We start from the raw sequence: 20,555 nt of genomic DNA on the forward strand, positions 1-20,555 counted from the left end.
GTCTGGTTACACAAACCCCTGCATGTATTAGATCTGCTTAACCTTCCTTTTTTACTAGTGCAGGTCTATCTTGCTCTGTGATTGCAAGGGTTAATCAGTTCTGTGTATCTCCTGGAGCTCAATTGTCTCAGCTGTTCTGTGTTGGCCACTCCTCTCAGGTAAGTAAGCTTACCAATTACACTAGGGATTTGCAACTACCTGGTTTGGTGGTGAAGGAGAAGTCTAAATTACTAGAGGTTAGATGGTGTTGTTTCAGGAGATATCTGTGTGGCTTTGGTATTGTATGTTTTATTCTAATCCTCTTTCTCATTTAGTTTATCTCTCCTACCGTTCCCTTGATTCCCACTCACTCCTTTTATGAGTGAGTTGTATGACTGCAGTTTTCTTTTACCCTGCCTGTTATCCCAGTCTGTCAGGTTTGTGCTATCCTATACTCTTTTGTCCCATATCTCCCTGGGTGTGGGAGGAAACAGATCAGCATGCATATAGGAGCATAGCAAGGTATGAGACCCCAACATCTCCACCTTCAGGTGTAATCTGGGGAACAGGGATAGCCCAGGGTCCTCCTAGCTTGAGGGACAGAGAAGGAGCCCATTGCCCCAGGGAAATACAGCTACAGTATTGTGGCAACTGTTCTCAATACAGCGGTGACTGAACCCACGCTGGTGCCACCGCAGTGACTGAATGCTGCAGGGAAGAATAAAATTAATTTATTCCCGGCAGCAGGGCTCAATGCATGGGCGCCGAGCAGTTTCAGAACGCTATTAACCAGAGACAGGTGAGCACAGCACTCAGCTATCTTTATTAGTACTATAGACAGTGGTTGGAGAGATGGTGAACATGCTTGACCGCCGCTCTATTCAGACAGAGCACTGCACAGCCTCATTCTTGAGATCGATGAAGATCCCAGTGATTAGTGAGTCATAGCTATCAACTTGATATGTTCTGAAAAGACTCTTTAAGCTTCTTCTGTTGAATATAACTCCAGAGAAAATTAAGATAACATCACATGTCCCACAGGTTGTAAAGGGGGTTGTTTGGTGGGGTCTGAACGCTAAAACCTGCCCTGATCGGCAGAATGGGGCACTTTTACCACGGTTACAATGGATTAGCAGTTGGATCCCTACCTATCACTAAACTTGTTTTCACTGGGCAACCCTTTAATATGATTCTTTAACAGAGCTACACTATATTTTATGAGCATTAAAGTGGTTCTCTGATAATGGGAAAAAAAAATAACTAAATGGAACCTGTCACCTTATAGAATGAATCAGAGCCTGGCTGCAAAATTGCAGCCAAATATATTTTTCTCTCAAACACTCTAGGATTTCAGAGAAAGTATATTTTAGTTACACTTTGCACAAGAAAGTAGAAAAATGCGGCACTCACCCAGGTTGTGAAGTGAATATCTTTAATCTGTCTTTAATCCATGTACAGACTTTGCATAAAAGACAAGCGGAGACGACGAGGGTGCGGGGAGAGTGAGCTGGACGACGGCCGTTTCGCACAATTAGTGCTTCCACGGTTCATTAAATTAAAGATATTCACTTCGCAACCTGGGTGAGTGCCGCATCCTTCTACTATCTTGTGCAAAGTTTTACTGTGCTGTTATGGCTATTGATGCTGAGCACCACGCTCCACTACTGCATGGATACCGCACGCTGTGGGTCTAAAGATGTATTTGATTCAGCGCTCCCAATACTGCATTGTTGAGTCCTGGTGCCGTTCTTCTCTTTGAACTTTTCTATATTTTAGTTATCCATCTCAACTTTGGTATCTCCATTATTAGATCAGATAGACAGGGTGGACAGCAGTGTGAGCAGCCTCTTCTTACCTCAGCACTCCTGGTATCTCCAGTATCAGAAAAGATAGACATGGTGGACACCAGTGTGAGAGGCCTCTTCACATCTCAGCATCTTTCATATCTACAGTATTAGATCAGATAAGACAAGGTGGACAGCAATGTGAGTAGCCTCTTCTTACCTTAGCACTCCTGTTTTCTCCAGTATTCGAACAGATGGACAGGTTGTCCAGCAGTGTGAGCGATCTCTTCATAGCTCAGCTCCCCTAGTCTCTCCTGTACTAGATTAGATAGACAGGGTGGACAGCAGTATGAGCAGCCTCTTCTTACCTCAGCACTCCTGGTATCTCCAGTATCAGATAAGATAGACATGGTGGACACCAGTGTGAGAGGCCTCTTCATATCTCAGCACCCTTGGTATCTACAGTATTAGATCAGATAGACAGGGTGGACAGCAGTGTGAGCAGCCTCTTTTTACCTCAGCACTCCTGTTTTCTCCAGTATTCGATCAGATGGACAGGTTGTGCAGCAGTGTGAGCGATCTCTTCATAGCTCAGCTCCCCTAGTTTCTTTTGTACTAGATTAGATAGACAGGGTGGGCAGCAGTGTGAGCAGCCTCTTCTTACACGAGCACTCCTGGCATTTCCAGTATTAGATCAGATAGACATGGTGGACAGTAGTGTGAGAGGCCTCTTCATACCTCAGCCCCCATAGTATTTTGCCTCAGCACTCCTGGTATCTGCAGTATTAGATCAGGAAAACCATTGGGTGTGCATCTTCCTAAACATACCTACTGCACATGCTCAAGGGCATTGGTCCTTTTAACATTATTTGACTTGACAAACCAAGTGTGATTTGCTATTTAAAGGATTTAGGATCAGAGTTCTAAGTACATTTCCTTTATTTTTTTTCTATTTCCAGATAATCCCTTTAAGAAAAATCCAATTAACATGTAGAAATCTTCTTATTCTGATTGATATGGCGGATTCCGGCACTGATAGTACTGTTGTATTAGATTCTGTGGTGACTGTCACACCGCAGACCAGCTGACTGCTCCATCATCTCTGGGGAAACACATTTCACTCATCTCACAGACAGACTGCTATAAAATGCTAATTTTATTTCAAATCTGTTTCCACTTCTGCTATGAAAGTATTTTTTTGTCTGTTTGAAAAATTAATAAGGAAATCTCACTAAAAATTATCTCAGACGCACGGAGAAAAAAAAATCTTTTCTCCATTTCTATATATAAGGATATTATTGTCATTTCTCATGACTGCCAAGCTTCACAGAATTGCACAGTGAGAATACTCTTCACAGTCCGTGTCTTTCAGAGATAAGTCTAAATGGATACAAAACACAAAATACTGTATTTTTCGGACTATAAGATGCACTTTTTTCCTCAAAAAAAGTGGAAGAAAATGGGGGGTGCGTCTTATGGTCCGGATGTCCCTAATCTGGCTGTGGTGGGGAGATGGGGGAGCAGCACCTCACAGAGGCAGGAGCCAGCTGCTGCGGGTAACTCCTGAGCCTGCTGCCAAAGAGAAATGAATATTTACTCTATCCATGCCCATGGGCGTGGAAAGGAGTGAATATTCATTTCTCTTTAATAGCGAGCACAGTGTTATCCGCAGCAGCCGGCTTGTTACACCTGCTCGGCTTTAGAGTGCGCAGGCAACTTAAGTCAATAACTATTCACGGCATTCCACTCCCATATGCATGGAATGCAATGAACATTCCTTCCCTTTAGTATCGGCACACATGAAAGCTCGGCAGCTGCAGGACCCCGGCTGACACTGTGCACGCTAAAGAGCAATGAATACTCCCCGCGCTCCACGCACATAGTACCGGCATGGAGAACAGTGAGTATTACGGCAGCTGTCCTCGGCGGCTAGTAAGCAGCGCATGACGTCACTGCCATATGCTGCTTACAAGCATAAAGAAGCTGCTGGCACTAGAGCAGGACACTGCGAGGGGGCGCGGGGAAGGTAAGAATGTTTTTTTTTTTTTCTGAATTGGTCACGCATACCAGGATGGGGAAGGGGGACAATCATACCAGGATAAGGATGGGGCCATGCATACCAGGATAAGGATGGGGCCATGCATACCAGGATAAGGAAGGGGCCAATCATTCCAGGATAAGGATGGGGCCATGCATACCAGGATAAGGAAGGGGCCAATCATTCCAGGATAAGGATGGGGCCAATAATACGAAGATGGAGATATGGGGTCCCTGCATATGAGGATAGGGATTGGGGCCAATCATACCAGGATAAGGATGGGGCCATGTATACCGGGATGGAGATGGGGTCCCTGCATACCAGGATAAGGATTGGGGCCAATCATGCCAGGATAAGGATGGGGCCATGCATACCAGGAGGGGGATGGGGGCCAAGCATACCAGGATAGGAATTGAGACCATGCATACCAGGACAGAGATGGAGGTCCTGCATACCAGGATAAGGATGGGTCCCTGCATATTAGGATGGGGACCAATCATACCAGGATAAGGATGGGGGCCATGCATACCAGGACAGAGATGAAGGCCCTGCATACCAGGATAAGGATGGGTCCCTGCATACCAGGATGGGGACCAATAATACCAGGATAAGGATGGAGCCATGTATACCAGGACAGAGATGGGGGCCCTGCATATCAGGATAGAGATAAGGGAGCCATGCATACCAGGATGGGGGATATTAAGTATAGAATTGACCATATTTTTTGCTTAATTTTTTTTTTTCTAATTTTCTCCTCTAAAACCTAGGTGCGTCTTATGGTCCGGTGCGTCTTATAGACCGATAAATACAGTAATGCTCCGAAATATAGAACAAATACAGTATTCACTAACTTATCCTTTAATATTCAATACCAATAACATAACTCATTAATGACCAATATAGTACAGGCTAATGATCGCACAACCTACAAGTGTACCGACAAGTATCAAATAGATCTTACAAAGCAGAAAAAACGCACAGCCAACAAATGCACAAAGTAATTAAAAAAACACAATCATAACAATAAAAAAAAAGATGGCCGAATAGAACAACTGCTCCTACGAACGGCATTACTTAAAGGCAATTTGTCACCAGGTTTTTGCCACTTAATTTGAGAGCAAAATAATGTAGGGAACGTGACTCTGATTCCAGCAAAGTGTCACATACAGGGCTGTTAGCTGTAGTTTTGATGAGAGTGCATTGTCAGTTTGCATTGTAAGGAGAGAATGGGCGAGCAAAGATCAGCCCGCCACTGCAAGCAACTGGGAGTTGGCCTCTGCTCGCTGGGCTTTCTCCTACAATGCACACTACTAACAGTGCACTCTTTTGCACGTCACTTATCAGAATCAGTGAGGGAACGCACTGTCACTGTACACCGTGACTCTCAAACAAAGTGTCATCAAACAGGAATTAGCAAAACAAAAAAGCTAGATAGAGTAGAGAGGGAATGATAGGGACTTTTTAATTAAAGTATATTAGAAAAGAGATTAGATTATGACATTCAATAAATAGGTATTTAGGATTAAAATAAATGTTAGTTTTCGACGACCCCTTTAAGGTATAGTAATACATAGTATAAATAATAATTCTGTCTGCCCATGAAAAATGCAATACATGACCAGAAAACCACAGCTAAAATTTCTGTTTGTGATGTGGTTAATAATGTGTAATTCATTATTTAAGCCATTTTTCTTAATGGAGAAAAACAATTGTAAAAATTAAAAAATAATTGACCTGCGGTGATTAAAATAAAAATAAATGTTGCTGTTACTGTAAAACGCTACTTTTTTCTATACCCCCAAAAAAATGTATCAACAAAAGCTACGTGTACTAGCCCATAGAGACGTGGGCAAATTTGGGATTCAGACCTTGTGAAAAGTACGGTAAGTAATTTAGACATTAACCCCTTCATAATTACGTCTATGTCACAATTCAGGACGCTGCATCCAGTGCAGGTGCTGGCTGTAAAATAAAGCTGGCAGCAGGCTGTAACTGCAGAGATCTGTACGGAGCTCCAATTAAACTCTCTCTATATCCTTAACTTAATATTTTTACTAAAGTAAATAAGGCAGCACACTGCAGCGCTAGAACATGCAAACTGGAAATACGAAATTTGAACTGCATTACTGCACTAGAAATATGAAAAGTGAGAGCGTTTAGCGCATAAAAATGGACAATTTTATGTGTACCTGGTAGCCCCTTTACGGCATCTCTCTTATACCAGGTCCTACACTTGCCTTACCTCGCTGAGAATAAACGTCTCCATCTGAATGGGTACATGTGAAACCTCTTCTTAGACTAAAATTCTCTCTCTCTGTGGAGGGGTATGGGACCTGCTGTAATTAAAACACCTGTGGCTAGGAGGCGGAGTGCACGATCAGAAGGCTAGAGAATACATTTCAAAAACCTGACCGGCACATCCAAACATAGACTAAGTGTGAACAGGTGCTGAACCTAGAGTCGCCAACTCGTATATAGTTAAGTAAATAAGGCAGCACACTGCAGCGCTAGAACATGCAAACTGGAAATACGAAATTTGAACTGCATTACTGCACTAGAGATATGAAAAATGAGAGCGTTTAGCGCATAAAAATGGCCAATTTTATGTGTACCTGGTAGCCCCTTTACGGCATCTCTCTTATACCAGGTCCTACACTTGCCTTACCTCGCTGAGAATAAACTTCTCCATCTGAATGGGTACATGTGAAACCTCTTCTTAGACTAAAATTCTCTCTCTCTGTGGAGGGGTATGGGACCTGCTGTAATTAAAACACCTGTGGCTAGGAGGCGGAGTGCACGATCAGAAGGCTAGAGAATACATTTCAAAAACCTGACCGGCACATCCAAACATAGACTAAGTGTGAACAGGTGCTGAACCTAGAGTCGCCAACTCGTATATAGTTAAGTAAATAAGGCAGCACACTGCAGCGCTAGAACATGCAAACTGGAAATGCGAAATTTGAACTGCATTACTGCACTAGAAATATGAAAAATAAGAGCGTTTAGCGCATAAAAATGGCCAATTTTATGTGTACCTGGTAGCCCCTTTACGGCATCTCTCTTATACCAGGTCCTACACTTGCCTTACCTCGCTGAGAATAAACGTCTCCATCTGAATGGGTACATGTGAAACCTCTTCTTAGACTAAAATTCTCTCTCTCTGTGGAGGGGTATGGGACCTGCTGTAATTAAAACACCTGTGGCTAGGAGGCGGAGTGCACGATCAGAAGGCTAGAGAATACATTTCTAGCGCTGCAGTGTGCTGCCTTATTTACTTAACTATATACGAGTTGGCGACTCTAGGTTCAGCACCTGTCCACACTTAGTCTATGTTTGGATGTGCCGGTCAGGTTTTTGAAATTTAATATTTTTACTTCCATAAATGTCAGAACTTTAAAGATGGAACTAAACAAAACGTAAATACATAAAAATACTAGAATTGACAATTTTAATTTAATTGAATAAAAAGCAATCAGAAAGTTGTATGTACTCCAAAAATTTATCATAGGTCTGGGTCTCATAACTGTAATTCTTTATTTTAAACAGTGACTATATATATATATATACAGTGGGGCAAAAAAGTATTTAGTCAGTCAGCAATAGTGCAAGTTCCACCACTTAAAAAGATGAGAGGCGTCTGTAATTTACATTATAGGTAGACCTCAACTATGGGAGACAAACTGAGAAAAAAAAATCCAGAAAATCACATTGTCTGTTTTTTTTAACATTTTATTTGCATATTATGGTGGGAAATAAGTATTTGGTCAGAAACAAAATTTCATCTCAATACTTTGTAATATATCCTTTGTTGGCAATGACAGAGGTCAAACGTTTTCTGTAAGTCTTCACAAGGTTGCCACACACTGTTGTTGGTATGTTGGCCCATTCCTCCATGCAGATCTCCTCTAGAGCAGTGATGTTTTTGGCTTTTCGCTTGGCAACACGGACTTTCAACTCCTTCCAAAGGTTTTCTATAGGGTTGAGATCTGGAGACTGGCTAGGCCACTCCAGGACCTTGAAATGCTTCTTACGAAGCCACTCCTTTGTTGCCCTGGCGGTGTGCTTTGGATCATTGTCATGTTGAAAGACCCAGCCACGTTTCATCTTCAATGCCCTTGCTGATGGAAGGAGGTTTGCACTCAAAATCTCACGATACATGGCCCCATTCATTCTTTCATGTACCCGGATCAGTCGTCCTGGTCCCTTTGCAGAGAAACAGCCCCAAAGCATGATGTTTCCACCACCATGCTTTACAGTAGGTATGGTGTTTGATGGATGCAACTCAGTATTCTTTTTCCTCCAAACACGACAAGTTGTGTTTCTACCAAACAGTTCCAGTTTGGTTTCATCAGACCATAGGACATTCTCCCAAAACTCCTCTGGATCATCCAAATGCTCTCTAGCAAACTTCAGACGGGCCCGGACATGTACTGGCTTAAGCAGTGGGACACGTCTGGCACTGCAGGATCTGAGTCCATGGTGGCGTAGTGTGTTACTTATGGTAGGCCTTGTTACATTGGTCCCAGCTCTCTGCAGTTCATTCACTAGGTCCCCCCGCGTGGTTCTAGGATTTTTGCTCACCGTTCTTGTGATCATTCTGACCCCACGGGGTGGGATTTTGCATGGAGCCCCAGATCGAGGGAGATTATCAGTGGTCTTGTATGTCTTCCATTTTCCAATTATTGCTCCCACTGTTGATTTCTTCACTCCAAGCTGGTTGGCTATTGCAGATTCAGTCTTCCCAGCCTGGTGCAGGGCTACAATTTTGTTTCTGGTGTCCTTTCACAGCTCTTTGGTCTTCACCATAGTGGAGTTTGGAGTCAGACTGTTTGAGGGTGTGCACAGGTGTCTTTTTATACTGATAACAAGTTTAAACAGGTACCATTACTACAGGTAATGAGTGGAGGAAAGAGGAGACTCTTAAAGAAGAAGTTACAGGTCTGTGAGAGCCAGAAATCTTGATTGTTTGTTTCTGACCAAATACTTATTTTCCACCATAATATGCAAATAAAATGTTAAAAAAACAGACAATGTGATTTTCTGGATTTTTTTTTCTCAGTTTGTCTCCCATAGTTGAGGTTTACCTATGATGTAAATTACAGACGCCTCTCATCTTTTTAAGTGGTGGAACTTGCACTATTGCTGACTGACTAAATACTTTTTTGCCCCACTGTATATATATATATATATATATATATATATATATATATATATATATATATATATATATATATATATATATATATATATATATAACAACATAAATTTGGTATAGCCATAATCATATTGAGCTGAAGAATAAAGTTATCAGGTAATTTTTACCAAACAGTTAATGGAATAAAATAAATAAATAAATAACCTGAGCAACACTGGCTCCACCACGAAAATACATTTTCTCCAGTTTTTCAGTACTTTACAGGTCCTTCTCAAAAAATTAGCATATAGTGTTACATTTCATTATTTACCATAATGTAATGATTACAATTAAACTTTCATATATTATAGATTCATTATCCACCAACTGAAATTTGTCAGGTCTTTTATTGTTTTAATACTGATGATTTTGGCATACAACTCCTGATAACCCAAAAAACCTGTCTCAATAAATTAGCATATCAAGAAAAGGTTCTCTAAACGACCTATTACCCTAATCTTCTGAATCAACTAATTAACTCTAAACACATGCAAAAGATACCTGAGGCTTTTATAAACTCCCTGCCTGGTTCATTACTCAAAACCCCCATCATGGGTAAGACTAGCGACCTGACAGATGTCAAGAAGGCCATCATTGACACCCTCAATCAAGAGGGTAAGACCCAGAAAGAAATTTCTCAACAAATAGGCTGTTCCCAGAGTGCTGTATCAAGGCACCTCAATGGTAAGTCTGTTGGAAGGAAACAATGTGGCAGAAAACGCTGTACAACGAGAAGAGGAGACCGGACCCTGAGGAAGATTGTGGAGAAGGACCGATTCCAGACCTTGGGGAACCTGAGGAAGCAGTGGACTGAGTCTGGTGTGGAAACATCCAGAGCCACCGTGCACAGGCGTGTGCAGGAAATGGGCTACAGGTGCCGCATTCCCCAGGTAAAGCCACTTTTGAGCTACAGAGAAGCAGCACTGGACTGTTGCTAAGTGGTCCCAAGTACTTTTTTCTGATGAAAGCAAATTTTGCATGTCATTCGGAAATCAAGGTGCCAGAGTCTGGAGGAAGACTGGGGAGAAGGAAATGCCAAAATGCCTGAAGTCCAGTGTCAAGTACCCACAGTCAGTGATGGTGTGGGGTGCCATGTCAGCTGCTGGTGTTGGTCCACTGTGTTTCATCAAGGGCAGGGTCAATGCAGCTAGCTATCAGGAGATTTTGGAGCACTTCATGCTTCCATCGGCTGAAATGCTTTATGGAGATGAAGATTTCATTTTTCAGCACGACCTGGCACCTGCTCACAGTTCCAAAACCACTGGTAAATGGTTTACTGACCATGGTATTACTGTGCTCAATTGGCCTGCCAACTCTCCTGACCTGAACCCGATAGAGAATCTGTGGGATATTGTGAAGAGAAAGTTGAGAGACGCAAGACCCAACACTCTGGATGAGCTTAAGGCCGCTATTGAAGCATCCTGGGCCTCCATAACATCTCAGCAGTGTCACAGGCTGATTGCCTCCATGCCACGCCGCATTGAAGCAGTCATTTCTGCCAAAGGATTCCCGACCAAGTATTGAGTGCATAACTGAACATTATTATTTGTTGGTTTTTTTGTTTGTTATTAAAAAACACTTTTATTTGATTGGATGGGTGAAATATGCTAATTTATGGAGACAGGTTTTTTGGGTTATCAGGAGTTGTATGCCAAAATCATCAGTATTAAAACAATAAAAGACCTGACAAATTTCAGTTGGTGGATAATCAATCTATAATATATGAAAGTTTAATTGTAATCATTACATTATGGTAAATAATGAAATTTAACACTATATGCTAATTTTTTGAGAAGGACCTGTACATGGTCATGTGATAAAGGTCATTATGAGTTTTTTTAATGTAAAAATATTAAAGCTCTGGAACTAGAAAGGAGACTGAAAACGCCAAAAAAAAAGCCCCCAAAAAACCCTCAGTTGAAAATGGGTTAAAGGAGTTGTCCAGGACTATTTATTTTTTTTTTTTTTTTACTATGGGCCTAAAAAGCAGGCAGATAGTTCCTAACAAAATGAACTACCGGCCTCCTCTTCCCCGCGTCGGGCTCAGAGCGGAGATTCAGTTGCTGCACGTCAACAGAGCAGCTTTTCTTCTTCCGGGCCGCTCCCTCAATGGGGCGTGACTGCCGACGCCATGTTGCTTGACAGCTGACCCCACAGTTAGGCAGTAGGGAATTGGCCGCCAATCAGTATGACGCCGGCAGACATGTCCTGTAAACAGGGGAAGGCAGAAGAGAAGCCGCTGCTCCGTCACCGCAACACCGGTGGAAGCCGCTGAACCGCTGGCACTAGCAGACTGTGACTGTGTTGTGGCGGCAGACACGCTGGTTACAACAGGCAGGCGGATAGCAACTACCTGCCTGTTAGTTCTTACGCCCTAAGTTATTATTACACGGTCCTGGATGACCCTTTTAAGCTTGTATTAGGGAGTTCCTACAAACAATAAGTTATGTGACAATGAGGTTTAGCCGTCACCGAGCCTCCCACAAACAACATGACAAACAATAAGGTAGAAACGTAGCTTTCCGAGGCTTACTTACCGCAGCTTTTGTAGAGCTTTCTTGTAAATCCCAGATCATCAAGTAATTATCCGCCAGAGACATCACTTTTTTCCCGTCGCCCAATGGTTCCCAAGTGACACTAAAAGAAACAGAGAAAGATCCGTAAGGGCTGATACAATTCACCTTATGAGACCGAGATGTTTAATGTGAACGTCCTACATTTACATGGTGTTATTTAAGGTTCTAATCTGGGGCCCCAAATCTGCTGCTACACAGAAAGTGAAAGAATTCAGATCCAGGGATCACAAAGGGTTAGAGAAGCCCAGGAGCCTACTGGATCACATTCACAAATCAAAATCAATGAGAAAACCCTACACTATAAGCTCCTAAGCGCTCAGTACGGTGGCCATAAGTGGCTCCAGCTTTATCATAAAAAAGACCCATCACCATGTCAGATACATCTGTTTTACGCAGTATTTGCCATAAAATAACATTGCTGAATTAAGTTTCCATAAATCTCTGCAGTGTGCCGTTCCTCTATTATTCCTCCTGAATTTTTATGAATTGGGTGCTACCTTTCTTCTTTTCATAGAGGTGTGTCCGGCACATTCTGATATTAATTCGCAATATATTCATAGGACATATATTAAGCAAAATCCACACAAAATAAAAATTCCATATAAATTGTGTGGATGGCTGTCACTCCAGAGATGTAGCAAGCAATACGGAAACAGGCGTTTAATGACAAAAACATGATTCTTTTAACACAAAACAACATCTGAAAAGATAAAACCACGAACAAGAGATGACAAAGAAAATATAGGTGTCCTGGTGGACCACGCTAGTAGTATAATAAATATAATCAATACTGAGGAAATATTTTGTTCTACCAAAGACAGACAAGGGTATTAAGCAATCAAATAGACATAATAATGTTTGAGCTAACTAGCTCATATAATTGCCATTTCCATAAGTCCGTCAGGTTAATGAGCCAGTGTAAACTAAAGTGTTAGTGCAAAGCAAGTGAGGTAGATTACTGAATTGCACTCTTACCCATATTGATAAGTAGAGGAGGTCCGAGGACCTAAAGAGAGCCCCAACGCGCGTTTCGCGTGTGTAAACACTTGCTTCCTCGGGGATACTGATATTAGCAGCAATGATTAGACAACATTAGAATGTGAAAGCGGAGAAGCCAGCGCTGCTTGTGGTCAGAACGCAATACAAAAGTGCACATGCACAAATTAATTTCTAACTGTATATCAAAATGAGACATTTAGCAAACGATTGATCAATTCTTTGAGCCACCCCAGCACGCCAAGGCATTCTCATAATGGGGCAGTCCTACTCTATGATTTTTATATTCTCTGTGCCATTACAGCCTCCTAAATGTGTTGGAAGCAAGACCACATTAATCCCACTTTACAAACTACTCCTAAGGAGTCGCAATACTTAAAGGGAACCTGTCACCCCCCCCCACGCGTTTGTAACTAAAAGAGCCATCTTGTGCAGCACTAATACTGCATTCTGACAAGGTGGCTCTTTTAGTTCGGGTCCCTGGCACTGCTACAATAATCGCTTTTGAAATTTGTCCCTCATATCTGTGAAATCGTCCGGGGGGGGGGGGGGGGGGGGGGCAGGTCTTTCCCCCTAATCCAGACACATCACATCCACCACTCATGGCCTCTGCGCGCCGGACACCGTCTCCTCTTCCTTCAGTAGCATCCCTGGCGCCTGCGCTGTTATTTTGAAGGGCAGCGCAACTGCGCATGCCCGAAAAATAAATAACAGTGCAGGCGCCGGTGACGATACTGAAGGAAGAGAAGGCGGAGCCCGGCGCGCAGAGGCCATGAGTGACGGATGTGAGGCATCTGGATTAGGACGAAAGACCTGCCCCCCCCAGTGCCAGGGACCCGAACTAAAAGAGCCACCTTGTCAGAATGCAGCATTAGTGCTGCACAAGGTGGCTCTCTTAGTTACAAACGCCAGGGGGGGGGGGGTGACAGGTTCCCTTTAAGCGAACTTTCCACACAGAAGTACAGTCCTACCAGTCTCGGTGTCATCTTTTAGCCTGAGCTCCAGCAGCTTCCACCGCCAAACAGAATTGTTCAACTCCATGTACAGACCACACTGAACAGGCTGCAGCTTCTATATGTAACTCTGCAGCGCCAACACACAGACTGCTCAGCTTCCCTAGCTCACCCGTGCAGTATCCATTCAGAGTGAGAACCTGGTCTGTCTCTCTCCCAGCTACAGCTCACAGTTTGGCTGGTCACTCACCAGCTCCAACACAGTCCATTCTGCACAACAACCCCAGCAGAATGAGACAAGATGAACCCAATGTGGATGACGCATTCACATCAAAGCAGGAGGACAAGATTAGGAGCAGGGAGTGGGGCAGACGTCGCATCAAGGAAGTCTATCAGGTCCGGGCCATCCTTATTTACATACAGTGCATGAGCATATGAAATGGTATTTTTAGGGGGTATACCGGAGGGAGGGGTGTTAGGAGCTGATAGGTACATTTGTGGAATGCAGCAGAGAAGCAGTTAAAGGTGGTTCCTTATGTTCATAAGCTCAAAAACTAGTGACAGGTTCCCTTTACAGGTCATATGAAAGATCAGTAAGCGACCAGTAGGTAGAGAAAATTGTAGACTTATTTAACGGTGTAGGGAAAAAACTAGTTAATATGTGTGGGGAGGATTTTGAGATTCAGAAACACAGGAAATTCATTGGCATCAATTTCAACATAAATTAAAAGAAAACAAAATTCAAATAGTTAAAAAATACATAATTTAATTCTAAAAAGATTATTCCTAAAGATTGGGGCCATTGTTTTCTACATCTCACCATCAGAACAAATAACCAGAAAAAAAAAAATAAGTTATGTGCACAGATTCCGTTTTTGTTGCTTTTTTTTTCACATGGATTTGGTGCAGAAAATAGATTTTCCTTGTAGAAATTCTGATGTAAAATCTCGATGCTTGGGCAGGAAAAATGTGATGTCAAATACTCGCTTTTTTGACAAGTGTTTTCATTGCGTATTTTTCCAAACACATTAGTATGGGTGAAAACCACGGCAAGAATTGACGTACAGCAGGTTTCAATCTGCTATTAAATCTGCAAAAAAAAACAAACCAAAACACATAGCTGTAGAGCGGAAAGGATCACTTTACACGCAGATATTGATGAATGTCTTGATCGTCTTTAAAAACCAGGAGTCCTACAAACCATTCCGAAATGGTGTCTATGGACCGATGTTTGTACGTCAATATGACAATGGCTTCATTTCACTTCCGTATATATAACATCTTGCCAGGTCTTTCAAACAAGAACCCAATGATACCCATTGAGTATGTAGTGGTTCTAAGGCAAAGATAGTATTTTTCACAAAACCTGTGCTTTCTTTTGAGGGGGTTTTGGAACAGAAAATGAGCAGAAACTCTCCAAATCTCAAAGCTCATCAAAACCATGGAGCTTTTGCTCAGTTTTAGCTCGAAAAACACTACAAAAAGACTCAGGGTGCACATTCCCAATGTGATATTCTCGCCATCAAAGGTGATGTAACAAAAATTATAGTTCTGACAGCAATGGGAACAGCCTTGGAAAGGGAAAGTGTGGACAAGAATGGCGTGAACTCCTGAGTCCACTCTATACACGCACGCCTGGCGTGCAATGTACATATACAACAAACTTTGGAAATGTGTTGACAAGCACAACATGCCCTACTAATCGTAGAAAGCAGGGCTAACCAACGCCCATAAATTATAGATGAGTCTAAAAAAGGAGAACATTCTTTTCAGATTTTTTTTTTTTAAGATTGAAGATCATGCATATTCATATCAATATATTAAACAATAGACAGAGTACTTATAATCTTTAGAATTCATTCTAGTTTCTAAAATGTTGTTTTGGCAATCCCGATACCTAGCTTAATGAAGCACTCCCAAGTTTTTATTTTCTTACTATATTACAATCAGCATATTATATAGCACTGTGTACTTACACAATTGCTAATTTTGCCTTTCTATCAAGTTAATTGTTCTCTTGTCCATTACGTTTATGACATCAGATGAATAAAACCAGACTAGCTGAATCCCTCTGATGATGCTGGTTAGGTGGAACACGATGGGGAGGCTTTGAGCTATATTTCAATGGACAATGTAGCTGTATACTTAAGCTAGAAATATATATGTACCCAATATCATTTCATGGACTGAAGCTGTGACAGAGTTTAAGACAAATTAATAATGAATGAATAATGGTGAACCAAAACAGGATCTTTTACATTGGGATATCATTAAAGGTGCTGTCCGATCCAATTCGATAAGTCTGCAGTCACTCAGTGAGACTGTAGACTTATCAATCCCCCCAGCGCATGCACTGTGCATTGCCAAAATTCGCCAGCTTCTGAGTTGGGACCAGTTATACATACCCCAGATGGAGCCATTCCAGTAGATGCGGCCTCACTCCATACACCTGTATGGAGCGAAGCTGCACCCACTAGTCGGGCTCCGACCAGGCATACGTAGAACACATACATACCTGACTAGTGACGCAGCTGTCCACTGGTCATGGTCCCGCTCCATACAAGTTTATGGAGCGAGGTGTGCCCACTAGTTGTGGTCTGGCCGGGATTATGTATAATCCATACATACCCTCCAGTCCTCGCTCAGAAACCGGCGTACAGTGCGTGCGTTGGAGGGATTCATAACTCGGCAGTCACACGGAGTGACTGCAGACTTATCAATCTGGACCGGACAACCCCTTTAATATCACCAATATTAGAATAGTGTACAACCACATTTGGAATTTTAATAATTAGGGTTCATTTTAATATCGTTAATTTTTGTTCACAATTTCTATGATAGGGGTCCTTTTGCCCTTTGGCCAATTTGTTTGTGAGTTTTTCATCCCCATAGGGATTGGTTTACCACCATTGGTAGTTTTACCAACTGAGTCCACTCGGCGGCTAGTACAGGGTCAATCCGCCACCAAGGAAGTCATTTACTAATGTTTATGACATGCGACAAACGGATGGAGCAGCAAATAGTAGTGACATGTCCATTATGACATGGGGGACCAGAGGGCAGGGCTGTGGTGGATGGGTGGTAGGCTGCTAACACTGGCGCTCCACCTGTACCCTCTGGAGACAGGACATTCATCCCTATTTTCCTCCTCCCAGCGTTCCGGTTGACTATCCAGGCAATCCGGGGATATATTTTTTTTTTGTAATTTAATGCATTGCAGCAGAAAAGCACTCCTGTGGAAAGACAAGAGCATCCTGGATGGCTAATTCTCTCTGACTGATTTATAATTTGCGAAAGATGATGTGACCTTTAAAACCCGCCAGGCTGTTCTCGCTGCCGCTGTTTTCTCCTGAAAATGCTGCTGATGCTGTTCACAGGATTTCCACTGAGTGCTTTCTTGCTCTAATTTATCTTCTTGCAAAGGATTTTAGTGCCTGCTGTCTCTCTCCGTCTTGCTGTGCTTAGACCGTGCACATAACCAGAACACGACTTCATCTTTCTTGTGTCCTTAACAGCATCAGTTTCACCGCACTTCACAGCCGGAGGAGCTCTGCTGACGTCCTGCCTCATTTTACTAGGGTACTCACAGGCAGAAACACTAATGCTTTATTCCCCCACACCTCATATAGGTCAGCAGAGCTGTGTGCGCCATGCCTGGCTGCGGTAACTGGGGGGGACGGGGGCTTAAAGGGTTATAAAACCCGAAATCTAAAGCTGATAAAACTGCAGCAAAAAAAAACAGATCTGCTAATACTATTCCCACATATGTCTATAGGATTCGCTGGAGGCTGTCAGAACTGGAGATGCGCGACATACAGTAATGACTATGGTGGCAGACATTTTCTTAGATGTGCTGTCACGTATTGCCCTTTCAGTGTAGTTAAGTGATTCTTCACAAGGCTTAAAAGGGAATCTGTCAGCATGTTTTTGCTATTTAACTTGAGGACAGCATGAAGTAGGAGATGAGACACTGATTTCAGTGATATATCTCTTGCTAGGCTGTGTGCTGTGGTATCAATACAGTAAGTGTTTTATGAGCAGGAGAATATCACTACAGGATTGCAGCTCACATGGCTCCAGGTCCAACTCCGCCCTTAGCAGAGATTAGCAGCTTACTGTCAGTATACAATGTACATAGAAAGCTGCTAATCAGTGGTGTGTGTGGGGCTAGCATTTGAGCTCTGCCACATCTAAAAACTCTGATTGTATCACAACTGCTGCACCCAGTAAACTAAGTCATACACCACTGTAATCAAGGCTTCTTTCCCTACATTATGCTGCTGTCAGATGAGGTAGGAAAAACCTGCTGAAAGATTCCCTTTAAGGGAATGTTCCCATCAAGAAATACAGATGACGAAACCCCCATTTCATTAAAGCTCTACTACAGACCTACAGTATCACTTTGCAGAAATTGCAGCAATGTTCCAACCCAGTGTATGGGGCTCTGATATAAGATCCAACATAGGCCTCAAACTGAAACGTTCTCATGAATATGTCCACGTTTTAGGCCATGGTAAGTGTCCCAGCAGATGGGGAAATATTGACAAAAGCATGGTGGCTCGGTGGTTAGCACTCTTGCTTTGCAGTCAACATCTGTAAGCGGAATTTATATGTTCTCACCAGTTTTCAGTTGGATTCCTCTGGGGACTTCAGTTTCCTTCCATAATCCATATATATTCAGACAGGAAAATTAGATGGTGAGCCCCGCTGGGGAGAGTGATTGATGTCTACAAAGCGCGGCAGAATATGTAACAAAGCTTAAAGGGAATCTGTCACCTTTTTCGTATGTAAGCGGCGGCCACCGCCATTAGGGGCTTATCTACAGCAATCTGTAATGCTGGAGATAAGCCCCCAATGTATTCTGAAAGATAAGAAAAACAGGTTATATTATACTCACCCGGGGGCGGTCCGGGTCCAATGGACGTCGTGGTCCAGGTCCGGCGCCTCCCATCTTCATAAGATGTTGTCATCTTCCTTGCTTCCTGTCGCGTCTCCGGCGCAGATGTACTTTGTCTGCCCTGTTGGGGGCAGAGGAAAGTACTGCAGTGCGCAGGTGCCGGAAAGGTCAGAGAGGCCCAGCGCCTGCGCACTGCAGTACTTTACTCTGCCCTCAACAGGGCAAATCAGTACGCCTGTGCCGGAGCCGAGACAGGAAGCAAAGAGGACGTCATCGTATGAAGATGGGAGGCACAGGACCACGACCACGACACCCATCGGAGCGGACCGCACTGGGACCGCCCCTGGGTGAACATAATCTAACTTGTTTTTCTCCTTTTTCAGGTTACATCGGGGGCTTATCTACAGCATAACAGAATTCTGTAGATAAGCCCCTGATGGCGGTGGCCGCAGCTTATAGGCCAAAAATGAGCTAATATACGAAAAAGTAGGTGACAGGTTCCCTTTAATAAGCTGTATTCACACTTCTGGATTAGAACCCTTGGTTCTGTGTTCGGCGTCTCTTTCCGCTGAGCCACAATAGATACATCTCTTGGGTGTTTTAGCTCCATTATCTTTCTTTCGGTTTTGGATAACATTTATAATTTACTCTGTCTGTCCTATCACCTTTCGGGTGCAGCTTTATATACCTTCCCCTACTTGCTGTTTCCTGCTGGTGATAGGCTGTGTTGGATTTATTAACTTTGCTGCAGTTTTTGTTGGTTGCAGATGTTTTGTGTGTGAGGGAAATGCTATTCTAGCGATCCTAGGAGGTGCTAAGGACATTCAGGGTAAGCCGCCGTTGAGTGGTGGAGCCATTTCGCTATCTTCGGGTGCCAAACTCTGGGCTCAGGCAGAGACACACCAGGGCCAGAGAGGGGCATGTTTCCTAGTCTGAACAGGGACCTGCCAGGTTCAGGTATTTGTCTCCCTGGTTTGTACGTTACCCGTGTGATTGTGCATTGGCACTCAACAAAATCCCTATTTTGTAAAATAATATCTACTTTACTTTTATTTTACAAAATATTTCTGGTACATAACATTTGCATACACAAAACACGAGCAGAAGTCTGGAAAGTCACTCATTCACTCTTCGGTCACCTTGTTTCAGCGTCTGGCCAAGAGTGCACATTACTTTGCAGTAGTTGCTCCACACGCACGGATCCTATCAGGAGACCTGCAATTTGCTCGGTTCCCAGCTGTTACTTCCTCAGACGACACTTTAAAAACATCACGGTTCTATCTGCTCCTCAGGACTGAATGAAAAGCATACTGATTGGATCAGTCACATGGATCCCTCTGCCATACATATTCCTTCAGTCATTAACCTTGCTGACAATTACCAGCAAGTCTTCCATCCTGGAGCAGCCAGAGCTATAAACAGAAACCCAGCGGAGAATGAAGAGGGGACAGGATGCAGTGCAGTCTGGATGCGGATTCCCACCAGATGCATCATCTCTGTGACCTTTCACCACAAATGTCATTCACACTGAAGGTACCGATTAACCTGTATCGCATATTTGCAAAATGCTAAAGCTTTAATTACCTCTTTCTTGCAGTCTTTCGATAGTATTGCCCAGCAACAACCTGACATCCTCTCTGGGTGACCATCATTTCACTACAGGTTACTGCAGGCACTCATTGAAATCATCATACATGCATATTGCTGGATAGTGCTTGTAAAAGCAGGCATTTCTGCAATTTACTGATTATTAAAATTTGAATCCGTTTTGGAGATAGAAACTTTTATATATATATTTACTGCTTCTTGCCGGCCAATGCTGATGTCTAGCTTGTAAGCACTGTGCAAAAGCTACCCAGGATTAGGCGGTAACAATGCGCTCTAATGGTCCTGGCCAACGTCAAAACAGTGCTTACAAGGTCGGCAGAAATGAGTTTGTAAGCACTGAGTATGTTCTGCTGTCTAGCAGTGGTGGTCGGTCTCCAAGGAAACGAGCTGTAAACCAAAAATTAATATCTCAAGATTGGCTGAAAATTTAAAGAAATAGTAAATTGCAATTGTCAGTATTTACAAGTACTATCCAACAATATTTATGAATTAAAATGGAAATAACTCTTTAAAGATCTCTTCCTGCCATG

General features: G+C 42.9%; 1 protein-coding gene across 1 annotated transcript in view; it reads right to left on the reverse strand.

Annotated features, from left to right (window-relative positions):
* The window catches only part of EIPR1 (EARP complex and GARP complex interacting protein 1), a 279,911-nt gene that overhangs the window by 85,115 nt on the left and 174,241 nt on the right, over positions 1 to 20,555 (reverse strand). The window contains exon 5 of the mRNA XM_069728039.1: positions 11,533 to 11,632. Within this exon, the coding sequence (XP_069584140.1) occupies positions 11,533 to 11,632 (100 nt within the window). The remainder of the gene's footprint in view (positions 1 to 11,532; positions 11,633 to 20,555) is intronic.

This window comes from Ranitomeya imitator, chromosome 5, assembly GCF_032444005.1.
Source record: "Ranitomeya imitator isolate aRanImi1 chromosome 5, aRanImi1.pri, whole genome shotgun sequence".
In the NCBI taxonomy this organism is placed as follows: Eukaryota; Metazoa; Chordata; class Amphibia; order Anura; family Dendrobatidae; genus Ranitomeya; species Ranitomeya imitator.